Source organism: Rhipicephalus sanguineus, chromosome 3, assembly GCF_013339695.2.
Source record: "Rhipicephalus sanguineus isolate Rsan-2018 chromosome 3, BIME_Rsan_1.4, whole genome shotgun sequence".
Classification (NCBI taxonomy): domain Eukaryota; kingdom Metazoa; phylum Arthropoda; class Arachnida; order Ixodida; family Ixodidae; genus Rhipicephalus; species Rhipicephalus sanguineus.
Window position 1 is genome coordinate 33,851,446 of NC_051178.1, and position 27,197 is coordinate 33,878,642.

At 48.5% G+C, this 27,197-nt stretch overlaps 1 protein-coding gene across 1 annotated transcript; it reads left to right on the forward strand.

Annotated features, from left to right (window-relative positions):
* On the forward strand, positions 1–26,875 carry LOC119385377 (facilitated trehalose transporter Tret1). The gene is made up of 5 exons (XM_037652826.1): positions 1–43; positions 676–735; positions 1,166–1,224; positions 23,083–23,194; positions 26,559–26,875. Exons 1-5 carry the CDS (start codon positions 1–3, stop codon positions 26,873–26,875), a joined length of 591 nt encoding a protein of 196 aa, XP_037508754.1.
* The last annotated feature ends 322 nt before the right edge of the window (positions 26,876–27,197 follow it).

The window sequence follows — 27,197 nt, forward strand, 5'->3', positions numbered from 1 at the left end:
ATGCGGCGCAAGCGACCCTACAGGGGTGATGCACCCCCACAGTGTAACTTTTTAGAAAAACAGATATGAAAACGATCTCCCTGCCTCGAAAATCGTGGAATATAATGTCAACGCTTATGATAGATATGGCGGGAAACAAGGCGATCACCTGGTCACTTTTTTCGCTTAAATTGTATCGCTGGCCACACGTGCGCCTAATGATATTGTTTATTATCGCAGCTGCATTTTGCTACGGATCAGTTGGAGCCGCTGATACTGAAACGTTACGGGAAGAAGTTGAAGCCTAATGCGGTTCCGACCATTTTTCCTCACCGAAGAGCACCTAATCATAGGAAGCCTCTTGTGAAAAAGATGCCACTCCCAAACATAAGTGGTGAGTAACATGTCTTGAATTTTTTGTAGAATGAACACAAAGCACTATTTAAACTATTTGCTCTCGGTATAGATCATGAGTAAATATCCAGCTGTGTAATAATTAACCGCTACGATTTTGAAGGGTGAGGTTTTTTCACGTTGCCCATGCATTATTTTTTCTTGCAGTACACTTAGCCGCGCTCTGTGTCACAGCTGTAATGCCTGCGAAGTCACCCTCTAATGCTCTTCTGAGCCATAGCGTTTCCGCACATACCTAAACAAGTACTGCAGGCTTTCAGGAGTCTGGGTTTTGTATTTCAGTGCCAATGGAAGAAGGCACCTCAAGTCATGATAACAGTGGTGAACAGTGCATCACTGAAGGTAAGTTGAACTTCAGCACACCACATGCATGCGCAATGCTCAGTGCATAAGATTTCAGGACCCCTTGGATTTTGCATTTCAGTGCCAATCGAAGAGACACCTGCATTAATGATACTAGTGCCGAGCAGTGCACCTCTGGCGGTGAGTATTGCGTCGGAGCGCCGCATGTCTTTGCACTGCTTGATATCATACTTTTCAGGCAGGTATCTTGACCACCACACATTTCAATGCGGGTAGCATTATGCCTTCAACGCATTTTTCGTGTCTTCTGAACTTGCTCGTAAGAGGCCTTGCACTTCTGCGCAAGCATGGCCGTAATGTTCATGGTGGTCTACCCATTGGTAGCTTGCCACTTAAAATGCTTGCAGTGGTACAGATACAGCGGATCACGAGCTCGTCATTTAAGCAGTGCGTGCCTTCCTTTTTGCAGTCGCCACCATAGAAGAGCCCAAGGTTCAAGATCAGGGGAGCGGCCACCCTATCCTGGAGGTGAATATTACGTTTCCTAATATATATTTGTTGAAGTTTCTGATACTTTCGTGCAGGTCCGCCAACAGCCACGCAACCAGCTGTAAGCAGCATGACGACTTCAGGGGCTTCGGCGTCGGACCTTGAACATGGGGTGTGTTGCTGCGCGTTTCTAATTTAAATGGAATATATATATATATATATATATATATATATATATATATATATATAATATATATATATATATATATATATATATTATATATATATTATATATATATGTATATATATATGCTTTTTTAACAGCCCCACGCCCTGTTCGATCGCATATCCGAGCTGGAGCGCCTTCAAGACGAATCAAAGAGAAAGCTAGCTGTTGCCAAGAGGAGATACTGAAAGACGCAGGAAGACTTCACCAGGCAGGCCAGCAGCAGCGTTTATTCCGCGATGTCTGCCTCGGCTCAGAACAGCAACCAACCAACCCAATGGCGATGATGATGGTTATGTACAAGTGAGAACGATAAAGTACGATAAATGTGCTTACACTAATTTCTCCCGTCTTCGAAGCGGCCAGCCTGGTCGCAACTCAAAGATCAGCTGAACGAGTAATGAAAGGCTTCATGCGTGACACGTTAACAATTTCTGTGCTGCTACGACGGTGGTCAGTGACGGACTGAAGCGGGGTGACGAGATAGTTCACTGGGGAAGTTCGTCGTAGAACGGTGTATGGGCCAACGTACCGGTGAAGAAATTTCTCGCAGAGCCCTGACGTTCGAGTCGGGGTCCATAGTAAGACCTTATCTCCGGAATGAAATGTCACGTCGCGTCTTTTGCTATCGCAGCGACGTTTTCGTTCTTCTTGCGTGGCTTCCGTGTTGCGCCGAGCAATTTCACGGCATTGCGCGACTCGAGCTGCGAACTCTTCTGGGAGGAGTACTGGACGGAGCTGGACCAAAGAAGAATGCCGTGTCGAAGACTGATGATGCAGATCGTCCATACACAAGGAAGAAAGGGCTGTAGCCGGTAGATATTTGTGTCGCGGTATTATATGCGAAGGTGACAAATGGCAAAATATTGTCCCAGTTTTTGTGATCCGGACGTAGGTACATGGAGATCATGTCAGAGAGCGTTCGGTGAAAGCGCTCAGTAAGACCGTTCGTCTGTGGGTGGTACGTAGAAGTGGTTTTATGCGTCGTTCTACAGGCCCGTAGGACTTCCTCGAGGACGTGCGAAATGAAGGCTTTGCCCCGGTCACTGAGAAGAACGCGAGGAGCTCCATGGCGCAAGACGATGGACTGCAAGAAAAAGTCGGCGACTTCTGTAGCAGTACCGGACCGAAGAGACGCAGTCTCGGCGTATCTTGTCAAATGATCGACTGCAGTGACGATCCAACGGTGACCGTTAGACGTCAACGGCAAGGGACCAGTGAGGTGATCGACAGGTGTCGTGAGGCAGGCGGGATGTCGGAGCTCTCAGGAGGCGATGCGGAGGAGAGAGTGAAAGTGGGCATCGGGACAGCGCGTCGGCATCATGATGACATTTGCCAGACTTATATGTGATGGTAAAGTCATACTCTTGCAAGCGCAGGACCCAGCGCCCTAGACGTCCTGACATATTCTTCATCGAGGACAACCAACACAGTGCGTGATGGTCTGTGACGATAGTGAAGTGCCGACCGTAGAGGTACGGGCGGAATTTCTGTATCGACCAGACAATAGCCAGGCATTCCTGCTCCGTGATCGTGTAGTTCCTCTCCGCTGTCGACAGAGTCCGGCTGGCGTATGCCACAACCTGCTCTTTAGAGGCGGCATCACGCTGCAAAAGTACTGCTCCAATACCTTGCGCACTTGCGTCAGTGTGGAGGATAGTAGGCGCGCTCTCGTCAAAGTGGCGAAGCACTGGTCCGGAAGTCAGGCGTTCTTTAAGGACTTCAAATGCGATCTCGCAGTCGTCGGACCAAGCGAAAGGAGCACCAGCGACTAATAGCTTATTTAGGGGAGCCGCTATAGTCGCGAAGTTGCGTATAAAGCGGCGAAAGTATGACGCCAGGCCAAGAAAACTGCGCAACGTCTTTTGGGTGGAAGGCCGAGGAAACTGCAATACAGCGGCTATCTTGTCGGGATCTGGCCGGACTCCGTCTTTGGAAACGACGTGACCGAGGACTTTTATACTTTTGCTGGCAAACATGCACTTTTTGGTATTTATCTGAAGGCCAGCGTTTGAAAGACACTGAAGTACTTCGTCTAATCGTTGAAGGTGTTGGGCGAAGGTAGATGAAAACACAACAATATCATCTAAATAGCAGAGGCAGGTCTTCCATTTTAGGCCACGAAGAACAGTATCTATCATGCGCTCAAATGTTGCCGGAGCGTTGCACAGGCCAAATGGCATTACGTTAAATTCGTAGAGCCCATCCGGCGTAGCAAAGGCGCTTTTTCTCTGTCAGCCTCATTCATAGGGATTTGCCAATACCCCGATCGTAGGTCAAGGCTGGAAAAATACTGCGCTCCTTGTAGTGTGTCCAGGGCGTCATCTATTCGAGGCATAGGATATACATCCTTGCGCGTGATCTTATTTAGCGCTCGATAATCAACGCAGAAACGAACGGAGCCATCTTTTTTCTTCACTAAGACGACCGGAGAAGCCCAGGAACTGGAAGATGGCCGTATTATCTTGCGTGATAGCATATCATCAACTTGTTCTTCAATGACTTTTCTTTCCGATTGTGAGACACGATAAGGCCGACGGCGTATAACACCAGAACCATCCGTTTCAATGCGGTGTACGGCCACGGGAGTCTGACTCAGTGTCGTGGCACAGCTATCGAAGCAGGCCTTATGCTTAGCTAAAAGCGCCAATAACGCTGTGGATTGTGCAGAGGTTAGATCGGAGCCGATTACTGCTCGGAAAGGGGAAGAACTCGCACCTGACGTGGGTACTGACGATGAAGACGGGCAAAGTGCTGCAATGGAGGTCAGTGGAGATGCGTCTATCGTCGCTACAGTCATCCCCTTGGGCAACATCATAGATTCTGCAGTTGTGTTGCAAATGGGCAGAAGCGCGCGGCCATGGGACAACCGGAGGAGACAGGGGCGACGAGAATTCCACGAGAGGTGCAGCGAGGAGCAGGGGCAACTAGGGCGTCACCATCGGCTACTTGGCTAGATGCAACAGCTACCACGTGTTCATGACCAGGGCGCAAAACACAGTCTTCAGCGACAGCCAAGTTGAAGATCAATGAAGGCGGGGCTGACATAGATGCATCCGATGTATCCGTGATGTGAACGACGTGTTCTTTACATGATATGACAGCGGAGGCAGAATGTAGGAAGTCCCAACCCAGGATAAGTTCATGAACGCACGTGCGTAGCACAATCATCTCGATGTGGTGACGTATGCCGTCGATGAAAACGCGAGCCGTACACTGTCCATCAGGTTGGATGAGTACGTTATTTGCGCCACGCAACACAGGTCCCACATAAGGTGTTCTGACTTTACGGAGCCGCGAGCACAAGTCACTACGTATAACAGAAGTAGCGGCACCGGTATCAACAAGCGCTTGCACAGGAACACCTTCAATAGTCACTGACAACAGGTTAGCCGGGGAAACGGGAGGCATTTTTGATGATCGACGGGACGCAGTTTTCCCTCCAAAAACTGCAATCCTTAGTTTTCCGAATGTTGTTCAAGAGTGCGGGAGAGGGGCGAAGCGGCGATGCCGAGCGGCGGTAGGGTGATGGAGAGCGTCGTCTGGAGGAGCGGTAGTCCTGATGTTGACGCGGGGACGCTGGAGGAGACGGAGACCGGTACTGCGTGAATGGGTAGGAGTCTGGACCATAATGATCGGGTCTTCGAAACCGGTCCCGCTCGAACTCAGCATAGCCTCGTCGTTCATCCTGCTGGCGGCGACGGCAGTAACGAGATATGTGGCCTCGGATACCGCAGTAAAAACAAACAGGACGGGACGGACGCCACTGAGGAGACGAGGGTGGAGCAGGTACCGCACCTCGCACAGAAGCCAAATGGCCACAAGTAATGTCAGCAGGCCCAGATGTGACCGCAGCAGGCGGAATTGCAGCTATATCGGCATATGTGGGCATCAGTGTTTGAGCAACTGATGCTGTCGGTGTCGTCAGGGAGGCCACATCAGCGTATGTGGGCAGCGGGCGTGCTGGTGGAGCGACCGGCGCTGTCGGTGTTGTCATGGCCGCCAACTCCTGCTTCACAAGATTCCGCAGGTCGAACGGTGCGGGTGGAGTTGAGACGGCAGTGGACCGCTGCTGTTCCAGGTCTCGAAGTTCTTCACGGATGATGGCGCGGATAAGAGCTTTCAAATCAGAGGGAGGCATAAGGCGAGGATCGCTGTCTTGTTGAAGGCGGAGGGACTGCAATTGGTCAAGGCGTTGGCATGTGGAAATGATGTTTTCAACCGTAGTTGGATTGTTAACAGCCAAGGCGTTGAACGCAATCGTGCCAATTCCTTTAAGGATGTGGCGAACGCGCTCGGCTTCCGTCATATCGCTGTTCGCACGGCGACAGAGGGCCAAAACATCCTCGATATATGAAGTGTATGTCTCGTGTGCAAGTTGAACCCGCGTAGCCAGCTTCTGTTTGGCGGTTTCGGAACGACCTGACGAGCATCCGAAGATTTGTCGCAGCTTGGTGGCAAAGGTCAACCAATCGACGAAGTCAGTTTCGTGGTTGAAATACCACGTTTTGGCAACGCCGGTCAGGTAGAATGGGAGATAGCTCAATTTCTCCGCTTCGGTCCACCGATTGGCTGAACCCACACGGTTGTAAAGGTCGAGCCAGTCCTCGACGTCGTCACCGCGGAGACCAGCGAATACGGGTGGTTCGCGCTGAGGGCTGGTGACAGTGGACGAAGGGAGGGCAGCCGCAGGCATCGGCGCGGTAGGGTTAGGGCTAGGTGTTGGTTCCGTTGTCTGCTGTGGGGGTGGCCGGGCGCAAGCGGCGACCGGATCGTAGCTCCAGGTGGGACACGAACGTAGGAGGACGTCGGGATCTTGACCCACCTCCACCACTCTGAAAGACGCAGGAAGACTTCACCAGGCAGGGCCAGCAGCAGCGTTTATTCCGCGATGTCTGCCTCGGCTCAGAACAGCAACCAACCAACCCAATGGCGATGATGATGGTTATGTACAAGTGAGAACGATAAAGTACGATAAATGTGCTTACAATACCTTAAAACTGAACAAGAAAAGGAAGAGCTGCAGTCAAAAATTAAACATCTCTTCAGTGACGACCAAATGAGGTCCCTAGAGCGGCTTTCAACGCAGGGGATGCGCTGGGAGGCCAACACACTGGTGCAAGCACTCAAGCTTCGTCTGTCCTGCGGGTCTCAAGGGTACTCTTTACTGCGAGATAGTGGTTTTTCGTTACCGGCTGAGCGTACACTCCAACGCCATCTAGAGAACTTCAAGTTTCGGCCTGGGCTTCTTCAAGACATACTCGAACCTCTAAGGGAGGAGGTACGCTTAAGAAGACTTTTGTATACCTAAGAACAAAAACATTGCAGAAATGAATTGGGTGCTATGAATAGGTAATAGTGCTAATCATTCTGTCAATTACAATATGAGCTTCTGCACCCTCAAGATACTTTTTGTCATGCTACGTTACTTTCATTCATTTCAGAGTACGGATAATGCATAATATTTCTGATTTGGTGATTAGCATTAACTTTTACCAACGTTAGCTGCTAGGCTCGTTAATCGTCCGTAATTTTGATGAATCAACACAAAGACCACATAGAGTAGACACAAGGAGGATATCAGCGTTTCCGTTCGTGCCCTTGTCCTAGCGTCTACGGCGTTGTGCTCTTTCCTCCGTTTCCCAAAAATGATGTTAGCACTACTTATGTATGTATATATAGATGTGCGTATGGCGCATTTTGTGTCTATTCTGAGGATTGCTTACGTTTTCTCCCTCTAGGTGAACCTCATGAAGCCTTGTGAACGCCACGCCACATTAATGATCGACGAAATGCAACTTACACCAGGGCTTGTTTACGATCATTCATGCCGGTGTTTCTCGGCCCTCTACACTGCCTCTAGCTGATGGTTCTCTGCCGGAAGATACCTTAGCTACTCACGGCTCAGTGTTCATGTTGGGTGGACTGTCTACCAGGTGGAAGCAAACTATTGCGTATCGTTTAACGGGCAATTCATTCAGTGCTCTAGCTATGAAGGAAGAGATCATTCACGTCATAACGGCCTGCGAGTCACTTGGGTTGAAAATTCATGCAGCGACTTCAGACATGGGGGGTGGGAACCTGGCGCTCTGGAAACTTTTCGGTATTCACGTGGAAGACACAGCAGGCCACACACAAGTTGTGTTCACCCCTGTGGGCCTGAACGGAAACTGTGGTTTTTTGCTGATGCGCCACATTTGCTCAAGAGTTTGAGAAATCACTTGACTAAAGGTCAGCTGATTTATCTTCCCGATGATGTAGTCCAGACAAATGACTTACCGACAAATGTTGTAAATCTTGAATTTATAAAGATTCTTGTCCAACGTGACGCTAAATCTGAGCTGAAACTAGCCCCTCACCTAAATTCGGCATGTTTAGATCCTAGTCACTATGACAAAATGAAAGTCAGCATGGCCTACTGTTTATTTCACAACGACACATCAGCTGGTTTGCACCTTTTCGTAGAGAAGGGACTCATATCAAAGAATGCGCTTTCGACGCCTTGGTTTGTCGCAGCGATCTTTCGCTGGTTTCGCTTACTTACATCAAGGACTACCAAGCTCGCATTTGGCAGCGCAGTTGAAGGAGCCTATGAAGACAGTGTATCATTTCTGAATGAGACAGTGGAGTTGTTTTCTAAAATTTCTGTTGGTGTGCAGACAAAACCGGTGTGGAAGCCTGTTCTAACAGGCATAATTTTGTCGACGCTCTCTGCTCTCGAAGTGCAAGAGATGCTACTCAGTAAATACGAGTTCCAATATGTTTTAGTGAGTAGGTTTAGTCAAGATGGACTTGAGAACTTGTTTTCAACTTTGCGTGCGAAAAACCCCATTCCACGCCTCTATGAATTCAAGTCAGCCTTAGGAGCGCGACATTAGCGCAATTTCTAAAGCCGAGTACCCATAGTATAGTTGCTCAGACGACGAAGGCTTCTTGCTCGTAGGCTTCAATGCCGGAAATGAAGAGGGTGCAGGGGCAGTGTTACTGCTCCTTCTGATATCCTAGACTTGAGCACGGAAGGCGAGCAGTCTCTAGTCTACCTAGCAAGGTACATTGTATCGAAAATAACAAAGAGACTTCACTGCGAACACTGCAAGGCTTCTGTAGCCTTTAGTGCTGCTAGCTGCAGGCTAATTCAGATGAAGAACTTTTCTACGTCGCACCTTTCGCTCACCAGCCCTGCCGCAGGTGTGATCGAAGTCACAAAAGTCGCAGAGAATTTTTTCCGTGCAAACAAAGACGCGCTGCGATCCAACCAAGTGAGCTTATCCGAAGTTGAAGCGATGATCCTTCAAAACATTTTTCCCTTTTGCCATAGCATATTGCCAGAAGTCGTTCGTATGTTCTTGAGAGTACGAATGCAGATTTCAGTCCGTACAGATGCTTCTCAGGTCGCACTTAACGCAGTACAGAGCAAGTGCGGAAGCGAGAGTATTGGTATGCGTGCCGGTATCCGGACTGCGGTAGACTATTTGAATCCTCTCTAATGATGCTGATGTGCACGGTTGTAAGGCAGCGTGTTTCCTTAAGCTAGGGTTCTGAAAGTCTCTTTTGCAGCTGCGTTTCACCAAGCATTTTACATTTCACTTTGTTTATGTCATCTTTTGCTTCTCTGTATGTTTCTCGCACGAAGCTTCAGGAGGCACCTGAAATAAAAACTGCACCTGAGCAGTCTGAATTATTTTATTGCTGTTAAGTAATTGATTGCTCATGGCCCTTACCCTGAATGCTAATTTCTTTGTCAGCGCTGGATATTCTTTACTAGTACAACAAACTAGCAAAGTATTAAACTTTGCAGCTCTCTCGATCTGCCGGTGCTGTCAGTGTTTTCTGGTCCTACTAGCTGTTTTCCATGTCAATTGCAAGAGAAATGGCACTTGGGTAAATCAGTAAGACAATAGTTTGAAAAAATAAACCACATAATCCGCAAAAGAGAATCAGAAAGTTGTAATCGGATATTCAAACATTTGCTAATATATTTATATGCATCCTTTTAAACCAATGACGGCCTTCGCTGCACCGTCGCGACATCACAACGCTGGCGCTCTTGTCACATCAAGTGTCATGGAAGGGAGTCAGTGAAATGCCAGAGAAAGACGCTGCTGCTGACGCCGCCGACACCGAGACTGAAATTTCTGCGAAATGAGGCCTTTAAAGCTGTCTCGGTAAAAAAAAAACTTCAACGCGGGCGTGCCCGCGGGCGCCTTCCAAGCATACACTCTAAGAAAAAATCGAGTATTTGGGGAGTTTCTTTGCCACACAACTACAATCGCCGTCTACCTCGCATACTTCCTTCGCGTTACTACCGCGGTTCCGGCACTCCGCGGTCACCAACGTTGCGCGCGTTATCAGCGTGACATAGCATTCTTGATACGAAGGTGGCGCGAGCTGGGTTATAGGCCGGCGCCCGCACGGTGGCCATTTGGGAGAGGATATAGATAAGCTTTGGACCCTTGGGAGAGGAGGGGGGCACTTTGGAGAGGATATGGAGGAGAGTGTCGCTACTTTCTATATTCGGGACTTTAGTACCTGCGGGTAGCGAGAGACCCACGTGGTAGCAACAATAAAGGGTCGTCGTAGTGCGCGCCATGAAACTTTGACGATTTGCGAACGCATGGTGACATAACGAACGAAGCGCTGGTAATGCATGCTCGTGAGCGTTCTACATTCATGCTCTGGAGTTCGCTACAACGGTGTTGGCATTCGATATGAAAGAATAGAGAATAGGCCAACGCGGGCAGTGTTAACACTGTGCTTGTGCGCGTCGTGATACGATATCAACTCCTCCTCCCCCTCTCATATTGGTTGTCTTTATGCCCAAGAAAAAGCTATAGGGCTTCCGCGGCACTCTGGAAAAGCCGTTGGGGTTCCCCAAGGTCAGATAGTTTGAGAACCCTTGGCGTAGAGGATTACGGCGACGCCTTTCTTATCTGAAGTAGCGCTGTTTTCAAGGATTGGCCCGATCTTATGTGCATTTTCTTGCGACAGTTATACTATAAAAGAAAGCCACTCATACGGGGAGTTGAAAAACAAGAAAACAAAACAAGAAACCCGACAGACAGAAAAGCAGGCACAAGGACGATGCTATGTCTACATATAAGTACATTTAATAAGTTGTATGGTTGCGTTCTTGTCAGGTATGCTTCCTTAAAGCAATTAGTGGTCTTTTAAAAATCTCTCGTCCACTGTCGCACCAAGGAATTAAGGACACTGTGGCTTGCTGGGCTAGTTGGTATACTGCATCATCGTAGAAAGCATCGCAAAAAGCGGAGACAACGAAAATGCGTACCCTGCGCTGTCTACGTACACGTGGTCTTTATTCTTGTCTCTGTTTTTGGGTTGCGTTCTACGATGACTGTTATTACTGTATGAACCAGCTGATAAATCATTTTGCTTATTTGAAGTTGTCATCATAACATGAGTGGGTTTGGGGCATGACCAGTGCGGACGCCTCCGCATCGGCTCTGACTCCTTTGTTCTTTTCGATCTTTTATGGTTTTCAATCCAGTTTCTGCTCTGAATTTTTGCATAAGGTACCCGCATGTGGTTACCCGATTTCTGGACTTGGGTGCGTATTTGCCATTTTTTCGACCGTTTTTCTGATCGGAACGCCGCGGAAGAGGGCTAGCCCTAACATTAGGCTTAGCTGCTTCGCCGCCGTTAGTTAGGCCTGGCGACGAGTTGATCGCCGCTTTACCGAGAAGATGCAAGTCGAAGTGGAAGGCGAAATGATTGAAGAAGAGGAACTCAGCGATGCGGACTGGAATTTCGTGCGCGGCAAATCTTCACAGCAAAGAACCAGCGGGCGCGAACCCGACGAAGGTTCTAGAAGCTTTGGTGGTGGTTCTGGCGCGCCTTCCCCCGCAGCCGTTCAACGCTGAAAAACTGGTTATTGCGTCCTCTCGCATGCCCGACTTGCCGGGAGATCACCGACGGATAGTCATACGACCGCGGATGGTTTGGATCGAAGAAAAGCAGGACACTGCAAGGTTGCAGAGGCAAACATGGCCGCTGCGAAGTAGGCCCGTAGCCAGGATTTTTTTCGCGGGGGGAGGGGCACTTGCTGAAAACCTTGACTGGTTGAAAAAACACCTATTCATTTTTTGGTAAAAACACCTACTTCACCAAAATTTTTTTTGGGGGGGGGGTGTCCTAGGGCCGGGCACCCCCCCCCAAAAAAAAATTTTGGTGAAGTAGGTGTTTTTACCAAAAATAATGAAATAGGTGTTTTTCAACCAGTCAAGGTTTTCAGCAAGTGCCCCTCCCCCCGCGAAAAAAAATCCTGGCTACGGGCCTACTTCGCAGCGGCCATGTTTGCCTCTGCAACCTTGCAGTGTCCTGCTTTTCTTCGATCCAAACCATTCCGCGGTCGTATGACTATCCGTCGGTGATCTCCCGGCAAGTCGGGCATGCGAGAGGACGCAATAACCAGTTTTTTCAGCGTTGAACGGCTGCGGGGGGAAGGCGCGCCAGAACCACCACCAAAGCTTCTAGAACCTTCGTCGGGTTCGCGCCCGCTGGTTTGCTGTGAAGATTTGCCGCGCACGAAATTCCAGTCCGCATCGCTGAGTTCCTCTTCTTCAATCATTTCGCCTTCCACTTCGACTTGCATCTTCTCGGTAAAGCGGCGATCAACTCGTCGCCAGGCCTAACTAACGGCGGCGAAGCAGCTAAGCCTAATGTTAGGGCTAGCCCTCTTCCGCGGCGTTCCGATCAGAAAAACGGTCGAAAAAATGGCAAATACGCACCCAAGTCCAGAAATCGGGTAACCACATGCGGGTACCTTATGCAAAATCAGAGCAGAAACTGGATTGAAAACACCATAAAAGATCGAAAAGAACAAAGGAGTCAGAGCCGATGCGGAGGCGTCCGCACTGGTCAGTGCCCCCAAACCCACTCATGTTATGAATGACAACTTCAAAATAAGCAAAAGATTTATCAGCTGGTTCATACAAGTAACTAACAGGTCATCGTAGAACGCAACCCAAAAACAGAGACAAGAATAAAGACCACGTGTACGTAGACAGCGCAGGGTACGCATTTTCGTTGTCTCCGCTTTTGCGATGCTTTCTACGATGATGCAGTATACCAACTAGCCCAGCAAGCCACAGTGTCCTTAATTCCTTGGTGCGACAGTGGAACGAGAGATTTAAAAGACCACTAATTGCTTTAAGGAAGCATAACCTGACAAGAACGCAACCATACAACTTATTAAATGTACTTATATGTAGACATAGCATCTGTCCTTGTGCCTGCTTTTCTGTCTGTCGGGTTTCTTGTTTGTTTCTTGTTTTCAACCCGTATGAGTGGCTTTCTTTATAGTATAACTGTCGCAAGAAAATGCACATAAGATCGGGCCAATCCTTGAAAACAGCGCTACTTCAGATAAGAAAGGCGTCGCCGTAATCCTCTACGCCAAGGGTTCTCAAACTATCTGACCTTGGGGAACCCCAACGGCTTTTCCAGAGTGCCGCGGAAGCCCTATAGCTTTTCTTGGGCATAAAGACAACCAATATGAGAGGGGGAGGAGGAGTTGAATCGTATCACGACGCGCACAAGCACAGTGTTAACACTGCCCGCGTTGGCTATTCTCTATTCTTTCATATCGAATGCCAACACCGTTGTAGCGAACTCCAGAGCATGAATGTAGAACGCTCACGAGCATGCATTACCAGCGCTTCGTTCGTTATGTCACCATGCGTTCGCAAATCGTCAAAGTTTCATGGCGCGCACTAGACGACGACCTTTATTGTTGCTACCACGTGGGTCTCTCGCTACCCGCAGGTACTAAAGTCCCTGAATATAGAAAGTAGCGACACTCTCCTCCATATCCTCTCCAAAGTGCCCAACCCTCCTCCCAAGGGTCCAAAGCTTATCTATATCCTCTCCCAAATGGCCACCGTGCGGGCGCCGGCCTATAACCCAGCTCGCGCCACCTTCGTATCAAGAATGCTATGTCACGCTGATAACGCGCGCAACGTTGGTGACCGCGGAGTGCCGGAACCGCGGTAGTAACGCGAAGGAAGTATGCGAGGTAGACGGCGATTGTAGTTGTGTGGCAAAGAAACTCCCCAAATACTCGATTTTTCTTAGAGTGTATGCGTTGGAAGGCGCCCGCGGGCACGCCCGCGTTGAAGTTTTTTTTTACCGAGACAGCTTTAAAGGCCTCATTTCGCAGGAAATTTCAGTCTCGGTGTCGGCGGCGTCAGCAGCAGCGTCTTTCTCTGGCATTTCACTGACTCCTTCCATGACACTTGATGTGACAAGAGCGCCAGCGTTGTGATGTCGCGACGGTGCAGCGAAGGCCGTCATTGGTTTAAAAGGATGCATAAATATATTAGCAAATGTTTGAATATCCGATTACAACTTTCTGATTCTCTTTTGCGGATTATGTGGTTTATTTTTTCAAACTATTGTCTTACTGATTTACCCAAGTGCCATTTCTCTTGCAATTGACATGGAAAACAGCTAGTAGGACCAGAAAACACTGACAGCACCGGCAGATCGAGAGAGCTGCAAAGTTTAATACTTTGCTAGTTTGTTGTACTAGTAGGAATATCCAGCGCTGACAAAAGAAATTACCATTCAGGGTAAGGGCCATGAGCAATCGATTACTTAACAGCAATAAAATAATTGAGACTGCTCAGGCGCAGTTTTTATTTCAGGTGCCTCCTGAAGCTTCGTGCGAGAAACATACAGAGAAGCAAAAGATGACATAAACAAAGTGAAATGTAAAATGCTTGGTGAAACGCAGCTGCAAAAGAGACTTTCAGAACCCTAGCTTAAGGAAACACGCTGCCTTACAACCGTGCACATCAGCATCATTAGAGAGGATTCAAATAGTCTACCGCAGTCCGGATACCGCGGCACGCATACCAATACTCTCGCTTCCGCACTTGCTCTGTACTGCGTTAAGTGCGACCTGAGAAGCATCTACGGACTGAAATCTGCATTCGTACTCTCAAGAACATACGAACGATTCTGGCAATATGCTATGGCAAGAAGGAGGAAAATTTTGAAGGATCATCGCTTCAACTTCGGATAAGCTCACTTGGTTGGATCGCAGCGCGTCTTTGTTTGCACGGAAAAAATTCTCTGCGACTTTTGTGACTTCGATCACACCTGCGGCAGGGCTGGTGAGCGAAAGGTGCGACGTAGAAAAGTTCTTCATCTGAATTAGCCTGCAGCTAGCAGCACTAAAGGCTACAGAAGCCTTGCAGTGTTCGCAGTGAAGTCTCTTTGTTATTTTCGATACAATGTACCTTGCTAGGTAGACTAGAGACTGCTCGCCTTCCGTGCTCAAGTCTAGGATATCAGAAGGAGCAGTAACACTGCCCCTGCACCCTCTTCATTTCCGGCATTGAAGCCTACGAGCAAGAAGCCTTCGTCGTCTGAGCAAACTATACTATGGGTACTCGGCTTTAGAAATTGCGCTAATGTCGCGCTCCTAAGGCTGACTTGAATTCATAGAGGCGTGGAATGGGGTTTTTCGCACGCAAAGTTGAAAACAAGTTCTCAAGTCCATCTTGACTAAACCTACTCACTAAAACATATTGGAACTCGTATTTACTGAGTAGCATCTCTTGCACTTCGAGAGCAGAGAGCGTCGACAAAATTATGCCTGTTAGAACAGGCTTCCACACCGGTTTTGTCTGCACACCAACAGAAATTTTAGAAAACAACTCCACTGTCTCATTCAGAAATGATACACTGTCTTCATAGGCTCCTTCAACTGCGCTGCCAAATGCGAGCTTGGTAGTCCTTGATGTAAGTAAGCGAAACCAGCGAAAGATCGCTGCGACAAACCAAGGCGTCGAAAGCGCATTCTTTGATATGAGTCCCTTCTCTACGAAAAGGTGCAAACCAGCTGATGTGTCGTTGTGAAATAAACAGTAGGCCATGCTGACTTTCATTTTGTCATAGTGACTAGGATCTAAACATGCCGAATTTAGGTGAGGGGGCTAGTTTCAGCTCAGATTTAGCGTCACGTTGGACAAGAATCTTTATAAATTCAAGATTTACAACATTTGTCGGTAAGTCATTTGTCTGGACTACATCATCGGGAAGATAAATCAGCTGACCTTTAGTCAAGTGATTTCTCAAACTCTTGAGCAAATGTGGCGCATCAGCAAAAAACCACAGTTTCCGTTCAGGCCCACAGGGGTGAACACAACTTGTGTGTGGCCTGCTGTGTCTTCCCACGTGAATACCGAAAAGTTTCCAGAGCGCCAGGTTCCCACCCCCCATGTCGAAGTCGCTGCATGAATTTTCAACCCAAGTGACTCGCAGGCCGTTATGACGTGAATGATCCTTCCTTCATAGCTAGAGCACTGAATGAATTGCCGTTAAACGATACGCAATAGTTTGCTTCCACCTGGTAGACAGTCCACCCAACATGAACACTGAGCCGTGAGTAGCTAAGGTATCTTCCGGCAGAGAGAACCATCAGCTAGAGGCAGTGTAGGAGGGCCGAGAACACACCGGCATGAATGATCGTAAACAAGCCTGGTGTAAGTGCATTTCGTCGATCATTAATGTGGCGTGGCGTTCACAAGGCTTCATGAGGTTCACCTAGAGGGAGAAAACGTAAGCAATCCTCAGAATAGACACAAATGCGCCATACGCACATCTATATATACATACATAAGTAGTGCTAACATCATTTTGGGAAACGGAGGAAAGAGCACAACGCCGTAGACGCTAGGACAAGGGCACGAACGGAAACGCTGATATCCTCCTTGTGTCTACTCTATGTGGTCTTTGTGTTGATTCATCAAAATTACGGACGATTAACGAGCCTAGCAGCTAACGTTGGTAAAAGTTAATGCTAATCACCAAATCGAATATTTATGCATTATCCGTACTCTGAAATGAATGAAAGTAACGTAGCATGACAAAAAGTATCTTGAGGGTGCGAAGCTCATATTGTAATTGACAGAATGATTAGCACTATTACTATTCATAGCACCCAATTCATTTCTGCAATGTTTTTGTTCTTAGGTACAAAAGTCTTCTTAAGCGTACCTCCTCCCTTAGAGGTTCGAGTATGTCTTGAAGAAGCCCAGGCCGAAACTTGAAGTTCTCTAGATGGCGTTGGAGTGTACGCTCAGCCGGTAACGAAAAACCACTATCTCGCAGTAAAGAGTACCCTTGAGACCCGCAGGACAGACGAAGTTGAGTGCTTGCACCAGGTGTTGGCCTCCCAGCGCATCCCTGCGTGAAAGCCGCTCTAGGGACCTCATTTGGTCGTCATGAAGAGATGTTTAATTTTGACTGCAGCTCTTCCTTTTCTTGTTCAGTTTTAAGGTATTGTAAGCACATTTATCGTACTTATCGTTCTCACTTGTACATAACCATCATCATCGCCATTGGGTTGGTTGGTTGCTTTGAGCCGAGGCAGACATCGCGGAATAAACGCTGCTGCTGGCCCTGCCTGGTGAAGTCTTCCTGCGTCTTTCAGAGTGGTGGAGGTGGGTCAAGATCCCGACGTCCTCCTACGTTCGTGTCCCACCTGGAGCTACGATCCGGTCGCCGCTTGCGCCCGGCCACCCCCACAGCTATGCAGACAACGGAACCAACACCTAGCCCTAACCCTACCGCGCCGATGCCTGCGGCTGCCCTCCCTTCGTCCACTGTCACCAGCCCTCAGCGCGAACCACCCGTATTCGCTGGTCTCCGCGGTGACGACGTCGAGGACTGGCTCGACCTTTACAACCGTGTGGGTTCAGCCAATCGGTGGACCGAAGCGGAGAAATTGAGCTATCTCCCATTCTACCTGACCGGCGTTGCCAAAACGTGGTATTTCAACCACGAAACTGACTTCGTCGATTGGTTGACCTTTGCCACCAAGCTGCGACAAATCTTCGGATGCTCGTCAGGTCGTTCCGAAACCGCCAAACAGAAGCTGGCTACGCGGGTTCAACTTGCACACGAGACATACACTTCATATATCGAGGATGTTTTGGCCCTCTGTCGCCGTGCGAACAGCGATATGACGGAAGCCGAGCGCGTTCGCCACATCCTTAAAGGAATTGGCACGATTGCGTTCAACGCCTTGGCTGTTAACAATCCAACTACGGTTGAAAACATCATTTCCACATGCCAACGCCTTGACCAATTGCAGTCCCTCCGCCTTCAACAAGACAGCGATCCTCGCCTTATGCCTCCCTCTGATTTGAAAGCTCTTATCCGCGCCATCATCCGTGAAGAACTTCGAGACCTGGAACAGCAGCGGTCCACTGCCGTCTCAACTCCACCCGCACCGTTCGACCTGCGGAATCTTGTGAAGCAGGAGTTGGCGGCCATGACAACACCGACAGCGCCGGTCGCTCCACCAGCACGCCCGCTGCCCACATACGCTGATGTGGCCTCCCTGACGACACCGACAGCATCAGTTGCTCAAACACTGATGCCCACATATGCCGATATAGCTGCAATTCCGCCTGCTGCGGTCACATCTGGGCCTGCTGACATTACTTGTGGCCATTTGGCTTCTGTGCGAGGTGCGGTACCTGCTCCACCCTCGTCTCCTCAGTGGCGTCCGTCCCGTCCTGTTTGTTTTTACTGCGGTATCCGAGGCCACATATCTCGTTACTGCCGTCGCCGCCAGCAGGATGAACGACGAGGCTATGCTGAGTTCGAGCGGGACCGGTTTCGAAGACCCGATCATTATGGTCCAGACTCCTACCCATTCACGCAGTACCGGTCTCCGTCTCCTCCAGCGTCCCCGCGTCAACATCAGGACTACCGCTCCTCCAGACGACGCTCTCCATCACCCTACCGCCGCTCGGCATCGCCGCTTCGCCCCCTCTCCCGCACTCTTGAACAACATTCGGAAAACTAAGGATTGCAGTTTTTGGAGGGAAAACTGCGTCCCGTCGATCATCAAAAATGCCTCCCGTTTCCCCGGCTAACCTGTTGTCAGTGACTATTGAAGGTGTTCCTGTGCAAGCGCTTGTTGATACCGGTGCCGCTACTTCTGTTATACGTAGTGACTTGTGCTCGCGGCTCCGTAAAGTCAGAACACCTTATGTGGGACCTGTGTTGCGTGGCGCAAATAACGTACTCATCCAACCTGATGGACAGTGTACGGCTCGCGTTTTCATCGACGGCATACGTCACCACATCGATGATTGTGCTACGCACGTGCGTTCATGAACTTATCCTGGGTTGGGACTTCCTACATTCTGCCTCCGCTGTCATATCATGTAAAGAACACGTCGTTCACATCACGGATACATCGGATGCATCTATGTCAGCCCCGCCTTCATTGATCTTCAACTTGGCTGTCGCTGAAGACTGTGTTTTGCGCCCTGGTCATGAACACGTGGTAGCTGTTGCATCTAGCCAAGTAGCCGATGGTGACGCCCTAGTTGCCCCTGCTCCTCGCTGCACCTCTCGTGGAATTCTCGTCGCCTCCTGTCTCCTCCGGTTGTCCCATGGCCGCGCGCTTCTGCCCATTTGCAACACAACTGCAGAATCTATGATGTTGCCCAAGGGGATGACTGTAGCGACGATAGACGCATCTCCACTGACCTCCATTGCAGCACTTTGCCCGTCTTCATCGTCAGTACCCACGTCAGGTGCGAGTTCTTCCCCTTTCCGAGCAGTAATCGGCTCCGATCTAACCTCTGCACAATCCACAGCGTTATTGGCGCTTTTAGCTAAGCATAAGGCCTGCTTCGATAGCTGTGCCACGACACTGAGTCAGACTCCCGTGGCCGTACACCGCATTGAAACGGATGGTTCTGGTGTTATACGCCGTCGGCCTTATCGTGTCTCACAATCGGAAAGAAAAGTCATTGAAGAACAAGTTGATGATATGCTATCACGCAAGATAATACGGCCATCTTCCAGTTCCTGGGCTTCTCCGGTCGTCTTAGTGAAGAAAAAAGATGGCTCCGTTCGTTTCTGCGTTGATTATCGAGCGCTAAATAAGATCACGCGCAAGGATGTATATCCTATGCCTCGAATAGATGACGCCTTGGACACACTACAAGGAGCGCAGTATTTTCCAGCCTTGACCTACGATCGGGGTATTGGCAAATCCCTATGAATGAGGCTGACAGAGAAAAACCGCCTTTGCTACGCCGGATGGGCTCTACGAATTTAACGTAATGCCATTTGGCCTGTGCAACGCTCCGGCAACATTTGAGCGCATGATAGATACTGTTCTTCGTGGCCTAAAATGGAAGACCTGCCTCTGTTATTTAGATGATATTGTTGTGTTTTCATCTACCTTTGCCCAACACCTTCAACGATTAGACGAGTACTTCAGTGCCTTTCAAACGCTGGCCTTCAGATAAATACCAAAAAGTGCATGTTTGCCAGCAAAAGTATAAAAGTCCTCGGTCACGTCGTTTCCAAAGACGGAGTCCGGCCAGATCCCGACAAGATAGCCGCTGTATTGCAGTTTCCTCGGCCTTCCACCCAAAAGACGTTGCGCAGTTTTCTTGGCCTGGCGTCATACTTTCGCCGCTTTATACGCAACTTCGCGACTATAGCGGCTCCCCTAAATAAGCTATTAGTCGCTGGTGCTCCTTTCGCTTGGTCCGACGACTGCGAGATCGCATTTGAAGTCCTTAAAGAACGCCTGACTTCCGGACCAGTGCTTCGCCACTTTGACGAGAGCGCGCCTACTATCCTCCACACTGACGCAAGTGCGCAAGGTATTGGAGCAGTACTTTTGCAGCGTGATGCCGCCTCTAAAGAGCAGGTTGTGGCATACGCCAGCCGGACTCTGTCGACAGCGGAGAGGAACTACACGATCACGGAGCAGGAATGCCTGGCTATTGTCTGGTCGATACAGAAATTCCGCCCGTACCTCTACGGTCGGCACTTCACTATCGTCACAGACCATCACGCACTGTGTTGGTTGTCCTCGATGAAGAATATGTCAGGACGTCTAGGGCGCTGGGTCCTGCGCTTGCAAGAGTATGACTTTACCATCACATATAAGTCTGGCAAATGTCATCATGATGCCGACGCGCTGTCCCGATCCCACTTTCACTCTCACGTCCTCCGCATCGCCTCCTGAGAGCTCCGACATCCCGCCTGCCTCACGACACCTGTCGATCACCTCACGGTCCTTGCCGTTGACGTCTAACGGTCACCGTTGGATCGTCACTGCAGTCGATCATTGACAAGATACGCCGAGACTGCGTCTTCGGCCGGTATGCTACAGAAGTCGCCGACTTTTTCTGCAGTCCATCGTCTTGCGCCATGGAGCTCTCGCGTTCTTCTCAGTGGACCGGGGCAAAGCCTTCATTTCGCACGTCCTCGAGGAAGTCCTACGGGCCTGTAGAACGACGCATAAAACCACTTCTACGTACCACCACAGACGAACGGTCTTACTGAGCGCTTTCACGAACGCTCTCGACATGATCTCCATGTACCTACGTCCGGATCACAAAAACTGGGACAATATTTTGCCATTTGTCACCTTCGCATATAATACCGCGACACAAATATCTACCGGCTACAGCCTTTCTTCCTTGTGTATGGACGATCCATCATCAAGTCTTCGACACGGCATTCTTCTTTGGTCCAGCTCCGTCCAGTACTCCTCTACCAGAAGAGTTCGCAGCTCGAGTCGCGCAATGCCGTGAAATTGCTCGGCGCAACACGGAAGCCACGCAAGAAGAACGAAAACGTCGCTGCGATAGCAAAAGACGCGACGTGACATTTCATTCCGGAGATAAGGTCTTACTATGACCCCGACTCGAACGTCAGGGCTCTGCGAGAAATTTCTTCACCGGTACGTGGCCCATACACCGTTCTACGACGAACTTCCCCAGTGAACTATCTCGTCACCCCGCTTCAGTCCGTCACTGACCACCGTCGTAGCAGCACAGAAATTGTTAACGTGTCACGCATGAGCCTTTCATTACTCGTTCAGCTGATCTTTGAGTTGCGACCAGGCTGGCCGCTTCGAGACGGGGAGAGAAATGTGTAAGCACATTTATCGTACTTTATCGTTCTCACTTGTACATACCATCATCATCGCCATTGGGTTGGTTGGTTGCTGTTCTGAGCCGAGGCAGACATCGCGGAATAAACGCTGCTGCTGGCCCTGCCTGGTGAAGCTTCCTGCGTCTTTCAGTATCTCCTCTTGGCAACAGCTAGCTTTCTCTTTGATTGTCTTGAAGGCGCCCAGCTCGGATATGCGATCGAACAGGGCGTGGGGTGCTGTTAAAAAAGCATATATATATATACATATATATATATATATATATAATATATATATATATATATATTATATATATATATATAATATATATATATATATATATATATAATATATATATATTATTCACATTAAATTAGAAACGCGCAGCAACCACCCGCATGTTCAAGGTCCGACGCCGAAGCCCCTGAAGTCGTCATGCTGCTTACAGCTGGTTGCGTGGCTGTTGGCGGACCTGCACGAAAGTATCAGAAAACTTCAACAAATATATATTAGAAACGTAATATTCACTCCAGGATAGGGTGGCCGCTCCCCTGATTCTTGAACCTTGGCTCTTCTATGGTGGCGACTGCAAAAAGGAAGGCACGCACTGCTTAAATGACGAGCTCGTGATCCGCTGTATCTGTACCACTGCAAGCATTTTAAGTGGCAAGCTACCAATGGGTAGTAACCACCATGAACATTAGGCCAGCTTGCGCAGAAGTGCAAGGCCTCTTACGAGCAAGTTCAGAAGACACGAAAGAATGCGTTGAAGGCATAATGCTACCCGCATTGAAATGTGTGGTGGTCAAGGATACCTGCCTGAAAAGTATGATATCAAGCAGTGCAAGACAGGCGGCGCTCCGACGCAATATCACCGCCAGAGGTGCACTGCTCGGCACTAGTATCATAATGCAGGTGTCTTCTTCGATTGGCACGAAATGCAAAATCCAAGGGGTCCTGAAATCTATGCACTGAGCATTGCGCATGCATGTGGTGTGCTGAAGTTCAACTTACCTTCAGTGATGCACTGTTCACCAGTTATCATGACTGGAGGTGCCTTCTTCCATTGGCACTGAATACAAAACCAGACTCCTGAAAGCCTGCAGTACTTGTTTAGGTATGTGCGGAAACGCTATGGCTCAGAAGAGCATTAGAGGGTGACTTCGCAGGCATACAGCGTGACACAGAGCGCGGCTAAGTGTACTGCAAGAAAAAAATAATAATGCATGGGCAACGTGAAAAAAAACTCACCTTCAAAATCGTAGCGGTAATTATTACACAGCTGGATATTTTCATGATCTATACGAGAGCAATAGTTTAAATAGGCTTTTGTGTTCATTCTACAAAAAATTCAAGACAGGTTACTCACTTATGTTTGGGAGTGGCATCTTTTTCACAGAGGCTTCCTATGATAGGTGCTCTTCGGTGAGGAAAAATGGTCGGAACCGCATTAGGCTTCAACTTCTTCCCGTAACGTTTCAGTATCAGCGGCTCCAACTGATCCGTAGCAAAATGCAGCTGCGATAATAAACATATCATTAGGCGCACGTGTGGCCAGCGATACAATTTAAGCGAAAAAAGTGACAGGTGCGCCTATGTTTCCCGCAATATCTATCAATAGGTTAGGACATTTATATCCCACGATGTTTCGAGGCAGAGGGAGATCGTTTCATATCTGTTTTTCTAAAAAAGTTACAACTGTGGGGGTGCAATCACCCTGTAGGGTCGCTTGCGCCGCATGGCGGTCTCGAGCAGGTTCGCCGCCGACGAGAGGCTGGCGCTGTGTTCGCGCGACGGAGGTGACGTAGGCTTGGCGTTGGTGGCGCCGCCCGTCGGTGAGGTTAGATGGCGCACGGGGATCCGGGACGACACTATGGAGAGACCCAACACCTTTGTCGGTAAATCATCCGTCCCTACTATTCTGATTTATTCTCTAGTTTAACTAGGTCATTCTCTGTCACAATCACAGTTTTGTCGACACATTTACTTACTTTCCTAATTGTGCCTAATCCTTTTTAGCCATTCTCAATTACGCCTGGGCATTCTCAGTAATTTTCTCTTTGGAGGAAGCAATCTTATTCATTCTTGCTGGCTAAGTCATTGATAATTATTCCGAACTTTACTTATTCATTCCTAATCAGAGTCACTTCTCTCGCTCATCTTCAGTTGCAGTAATTATTACATGGTCAATTTACTTACACTTATTTTTAATATTAAATATTCTACTACTAGAATTACACTAGAACACCTACTAATATTATATATTATTATCCTCTATTGTGCAACTTATATATTTGCCACGCCTCCACGCTTGACACAAACTATCGGGGGTTTGCGCCTTCATGACTCTTCTTCTTCTTGTTACATAAAAAATCACCTTTGTTATTCTCCTCCATGCCAAAAGCCTGTTAGTTAACGAGAAAACAAGCGTCAGAGTTGCAAACGTTCTCTCAAGAAATCCACACTAAGATTACGAAGCTGAACAGCAATCTTTACTACAATGCACAGGGCGACGCCATCAAATGGCAAGCGAAATAAGCGAGATTTTCCGCGCTTTCATGAAGTTGCAAAAAGCTTCAAGTATACACAGTAGTTGAAGTAGAAATAAATACACAGTACCTCACAGAGGTATTCTCGGTCGGGACGAGGTCCTTTCGGTCGATGTTGAGAAACCACTTTTTTCTGCGTGCGACATTCATTTTTCCTCGCGGGATGTTGAACAACGTGAAGCCATTTTCCCGCAGGCTGGAGCACTGATACGCGCAGCATCCTGGCATGACGAACGCCCCATGAATAAATAGCACACCTTCGAGTGTCAGAGCCCACGGGTGCCGAAATTCTACTGATACACGACACGTCGCAATATCGTTCTGGGAAAAACTGAGTATTTGGGGAGTATTTCTGCCACACATCTATATCCCGCGTGCTCCTCCTTTCGCTATCGCTGTTCGCCCGGTATAATTCCAAGTCACGCACAGCACGTTCGTTATCAGTGTGACATGGCATTCTTGATAGGACAGTGGCGAGGGCCGGGTTCGGCGAAAAATCAAAACATAAGAAAAAAAAAGAAGGCTCGCGCGCGATTCCTGGGCGACGGCCCGTGAAGCGGGAGGTGGAAGGCGGAGAGGGGTGGTCACGTGGCGGCTCGGTTAAAAGAAAGACGGTACTTTCCCAAAAATATCCAGGGACTTTAGCAGGTACCCGATGCGCGGATGCGTCGTGCGATGGCTTCGCTAAGTGCAAAATGCAATACAAGTTTGCTTGCCCAAATAAATAAATTAGTTACTAATGGGGGTAAAATGGGAGCGGGTTGCACTCGTTCTGGCCGCTCGCGGCACCCTAAGATGTCCTTCACGGAACCTAGTTTGAGAACCCATGCTCTACGTTCATTCTGGCACATAAAAAAGTGGCACACCGCCATAACATAAGGGCTGTATTTTCAGCGCCCAAGCAGCCAGGTTGGGCGCTTTTATAAAGTCAGGCCAGTGAATAGCAGTTGAAGGCGAGTTTTAAAAAGTAGCCTATAGGAGTAAGTTCGTAAATGCAAAGCATATCCAATGTTTGTCACAGTTCGCTCTGCTGCAGGTAGCGTTAACCTGGCAATACGAGCTCATATAAAACGAGCTATTAAAGAGCGCACAGTGAGTGAAGTTGCTGCCTCCACCGTTTATTTGCCGCTATTCGCGGATGCGTGGTTTTATTTATCACGTCATTCTCGCTCTAGACAGATGTAATTAACAGATCACCCGCACCGTAGAAGCTGAGCATTCAGACTAGGGTGACCATCTTCCTACTAAATGTGGGATTCTCGTACACAGGGGACGGGGGGGGGGGGGGGTTGTGTTGTGTCGACACAACACGATGAGAACTTATCTACAATAATTTATTGCTTAAATTTCGGTGCAATACTTTGTCACCTCTAGAGTAACTGACACAACTTAACGTTCAAATACATATCTGTGTAAAAAAAAACTATTTTACATCACCTTAATATGCTCCAACATGAAACAAAGTTACTAATATATCAAAATAAAAAAAACAGTCACTCAAAGAACTGCTGTGACATAGTTTGCACTCTACCCCGCTTGTTTTAATTTCTTGAAGTCACATTTCTTGTCTAACTTTCTTGAAGTCGTATTTCTACGGCTGGCGTCGGAAGCATTCGTCGCCGTCGTGAACAGCGCGGCTAGCTGACTTTTACGGAAGCTTGGAGCGCTTACAGCTAACACATCCTCAAACAGGGTTCAGAACTCAAGGCACTGTCGAATTGTGATAATGAAGTGTGGAATGCGGGACTTTTTAATATTTTCGTATATCTTGCAAGGCGCAAGACAGCAGCCGCGAGTCGCGGGACGGGTGGTCATGCTAATTCACACAGACTTGGTGAATTGGGGTACCATGATTGGACATAAGTAAGCCGTCGGCAGCGTCACTTGCCGAACATTTGTGTTTACTTCGCAAGTGCAAATAATACGTTGAAGCGCGAATGTCGTTGGATAAATCTAGCTGGTTTTGCTATCTTTTCCTCGCTCGTGTTCGTCTTGCTGCTTCCACTACGTGCGTGTGAAGCATGATCGGTCTGGTTTTGAAAATAACACTGTAGTTTACTATCGCTGCGTGTGTGTATGCGCCTTCCGTATGACTCGTTCGCGCAGCACTCACATCCACATTGTCATTCAGGTTTTCTATCTGAAAACCGTACCATGGGTATGCGGTCATTCAACGATCTTTAGGGAACATCGTCCAAGCCTTGGAGATAAACTTTCGGTGTACATCAACAAAGGCTCCTGGCGGAGGAATATCTATAGGTGCTGTTATACCTACGAGGTTCTCTGGTCAGCCATCTGTGCGTGGTATAAGCGCCGAACACTTTTCCACTATATTATCTGGTTATCTGGCAAACGTTCACTTAGACTGGCCAAGAAATACGCTGATGATGATCGGTGCTCAGGTATTAAATTCTTCACTATTATCTGGTTATCTGGCAAACGTTCACTTAGACTGGCCAAGAAATACGCTGATGATGATCGGTGCTCATGTGTTAAATTCTTCACTATTCCGCGCTTTTGTCCTAGTGGAATGCCAGCAAAAAGTTGACATATATATTTTAGTCGGTTTCCTCATAACAGTTTTCATCCCTCCATGCATCGTGTCGTTTGCGCAATGCCATGTTCGTGCGTCATGCGCGTGACGTTGCAGGCTACTCGATTGGCCTTGGTCCCGTGGTGTGGATTCTGAGTGCCGAGCTGGTGCCGTGCCGGAACCGCGGCTTCTACCTGGGCGCTGCCACTGCGTTCAACTGGATCTGCGCTCTTGTCGTCACCTGGCTGTTCGGCGTCTTGCGCGAAACGTACCACTACTCCGGCATGGGCTGGTTCTTCAGCTCTCTCACTTTCGTCGGCGCAATGCTTGTCAACTACTTCCTTCCGGAGACTCAAGGCCACAGCCTCGAGCAGATTCTACTGCGACAGTTTCGCGAACGCGAGGACACGTCTATTCAGTCAACGAGGCCCTAGCAAGAATAACAACATTCTCGATAGCTTCATTATGACGACTAAAACTGCGCTAAAACGCAGAGACAAAGACCAGGAAAACAGGACTCGCGCAGACTCACAACTGAATGTTTTATGTTTGAAGGATGACATATATACACAGTTAACATTTGATAAAATAAGATTATTGGACACAGATATGTCTACGTCACAAAGTGGCACCTAAATATTTCAGCTCACAATCGGCAAGAGATACGGAAGGTTCACTTATACACCCCCGTGTATTGCTAATCTTGAAAGCCTCGAACAACTCGCGTGTGCACCGGTCCTTGTGACGAAACAAAAT

What these genes read in the sequence shown, in the direction of transcription:
- LOC119385377 (XM_037652826.1), top strand. Translation starts at nt 1, where the DNA reads ATGCGGCGCAAGCGACCCTACAGGGGTGATGCACCCCCACAGT. An exon ending in GCGGCCACCCTATCCTGGAG is followed by an intron (nt 1,225 to 23,082) that starts GTGAATATTACG and finishes ATCACCCTGTAG; the next exon opens with GGTCGCTTGCGCCGCATGGC. An exon ending in GTTGGTGGCGCCGCCCGTCG is followed by an intron (nt 23,195 to 26,558) that starts GTGAGGTTAGAT and finishes GTGACGTTGCAG; the next exon opens with GCTACTCGATTGGCCTTGGT.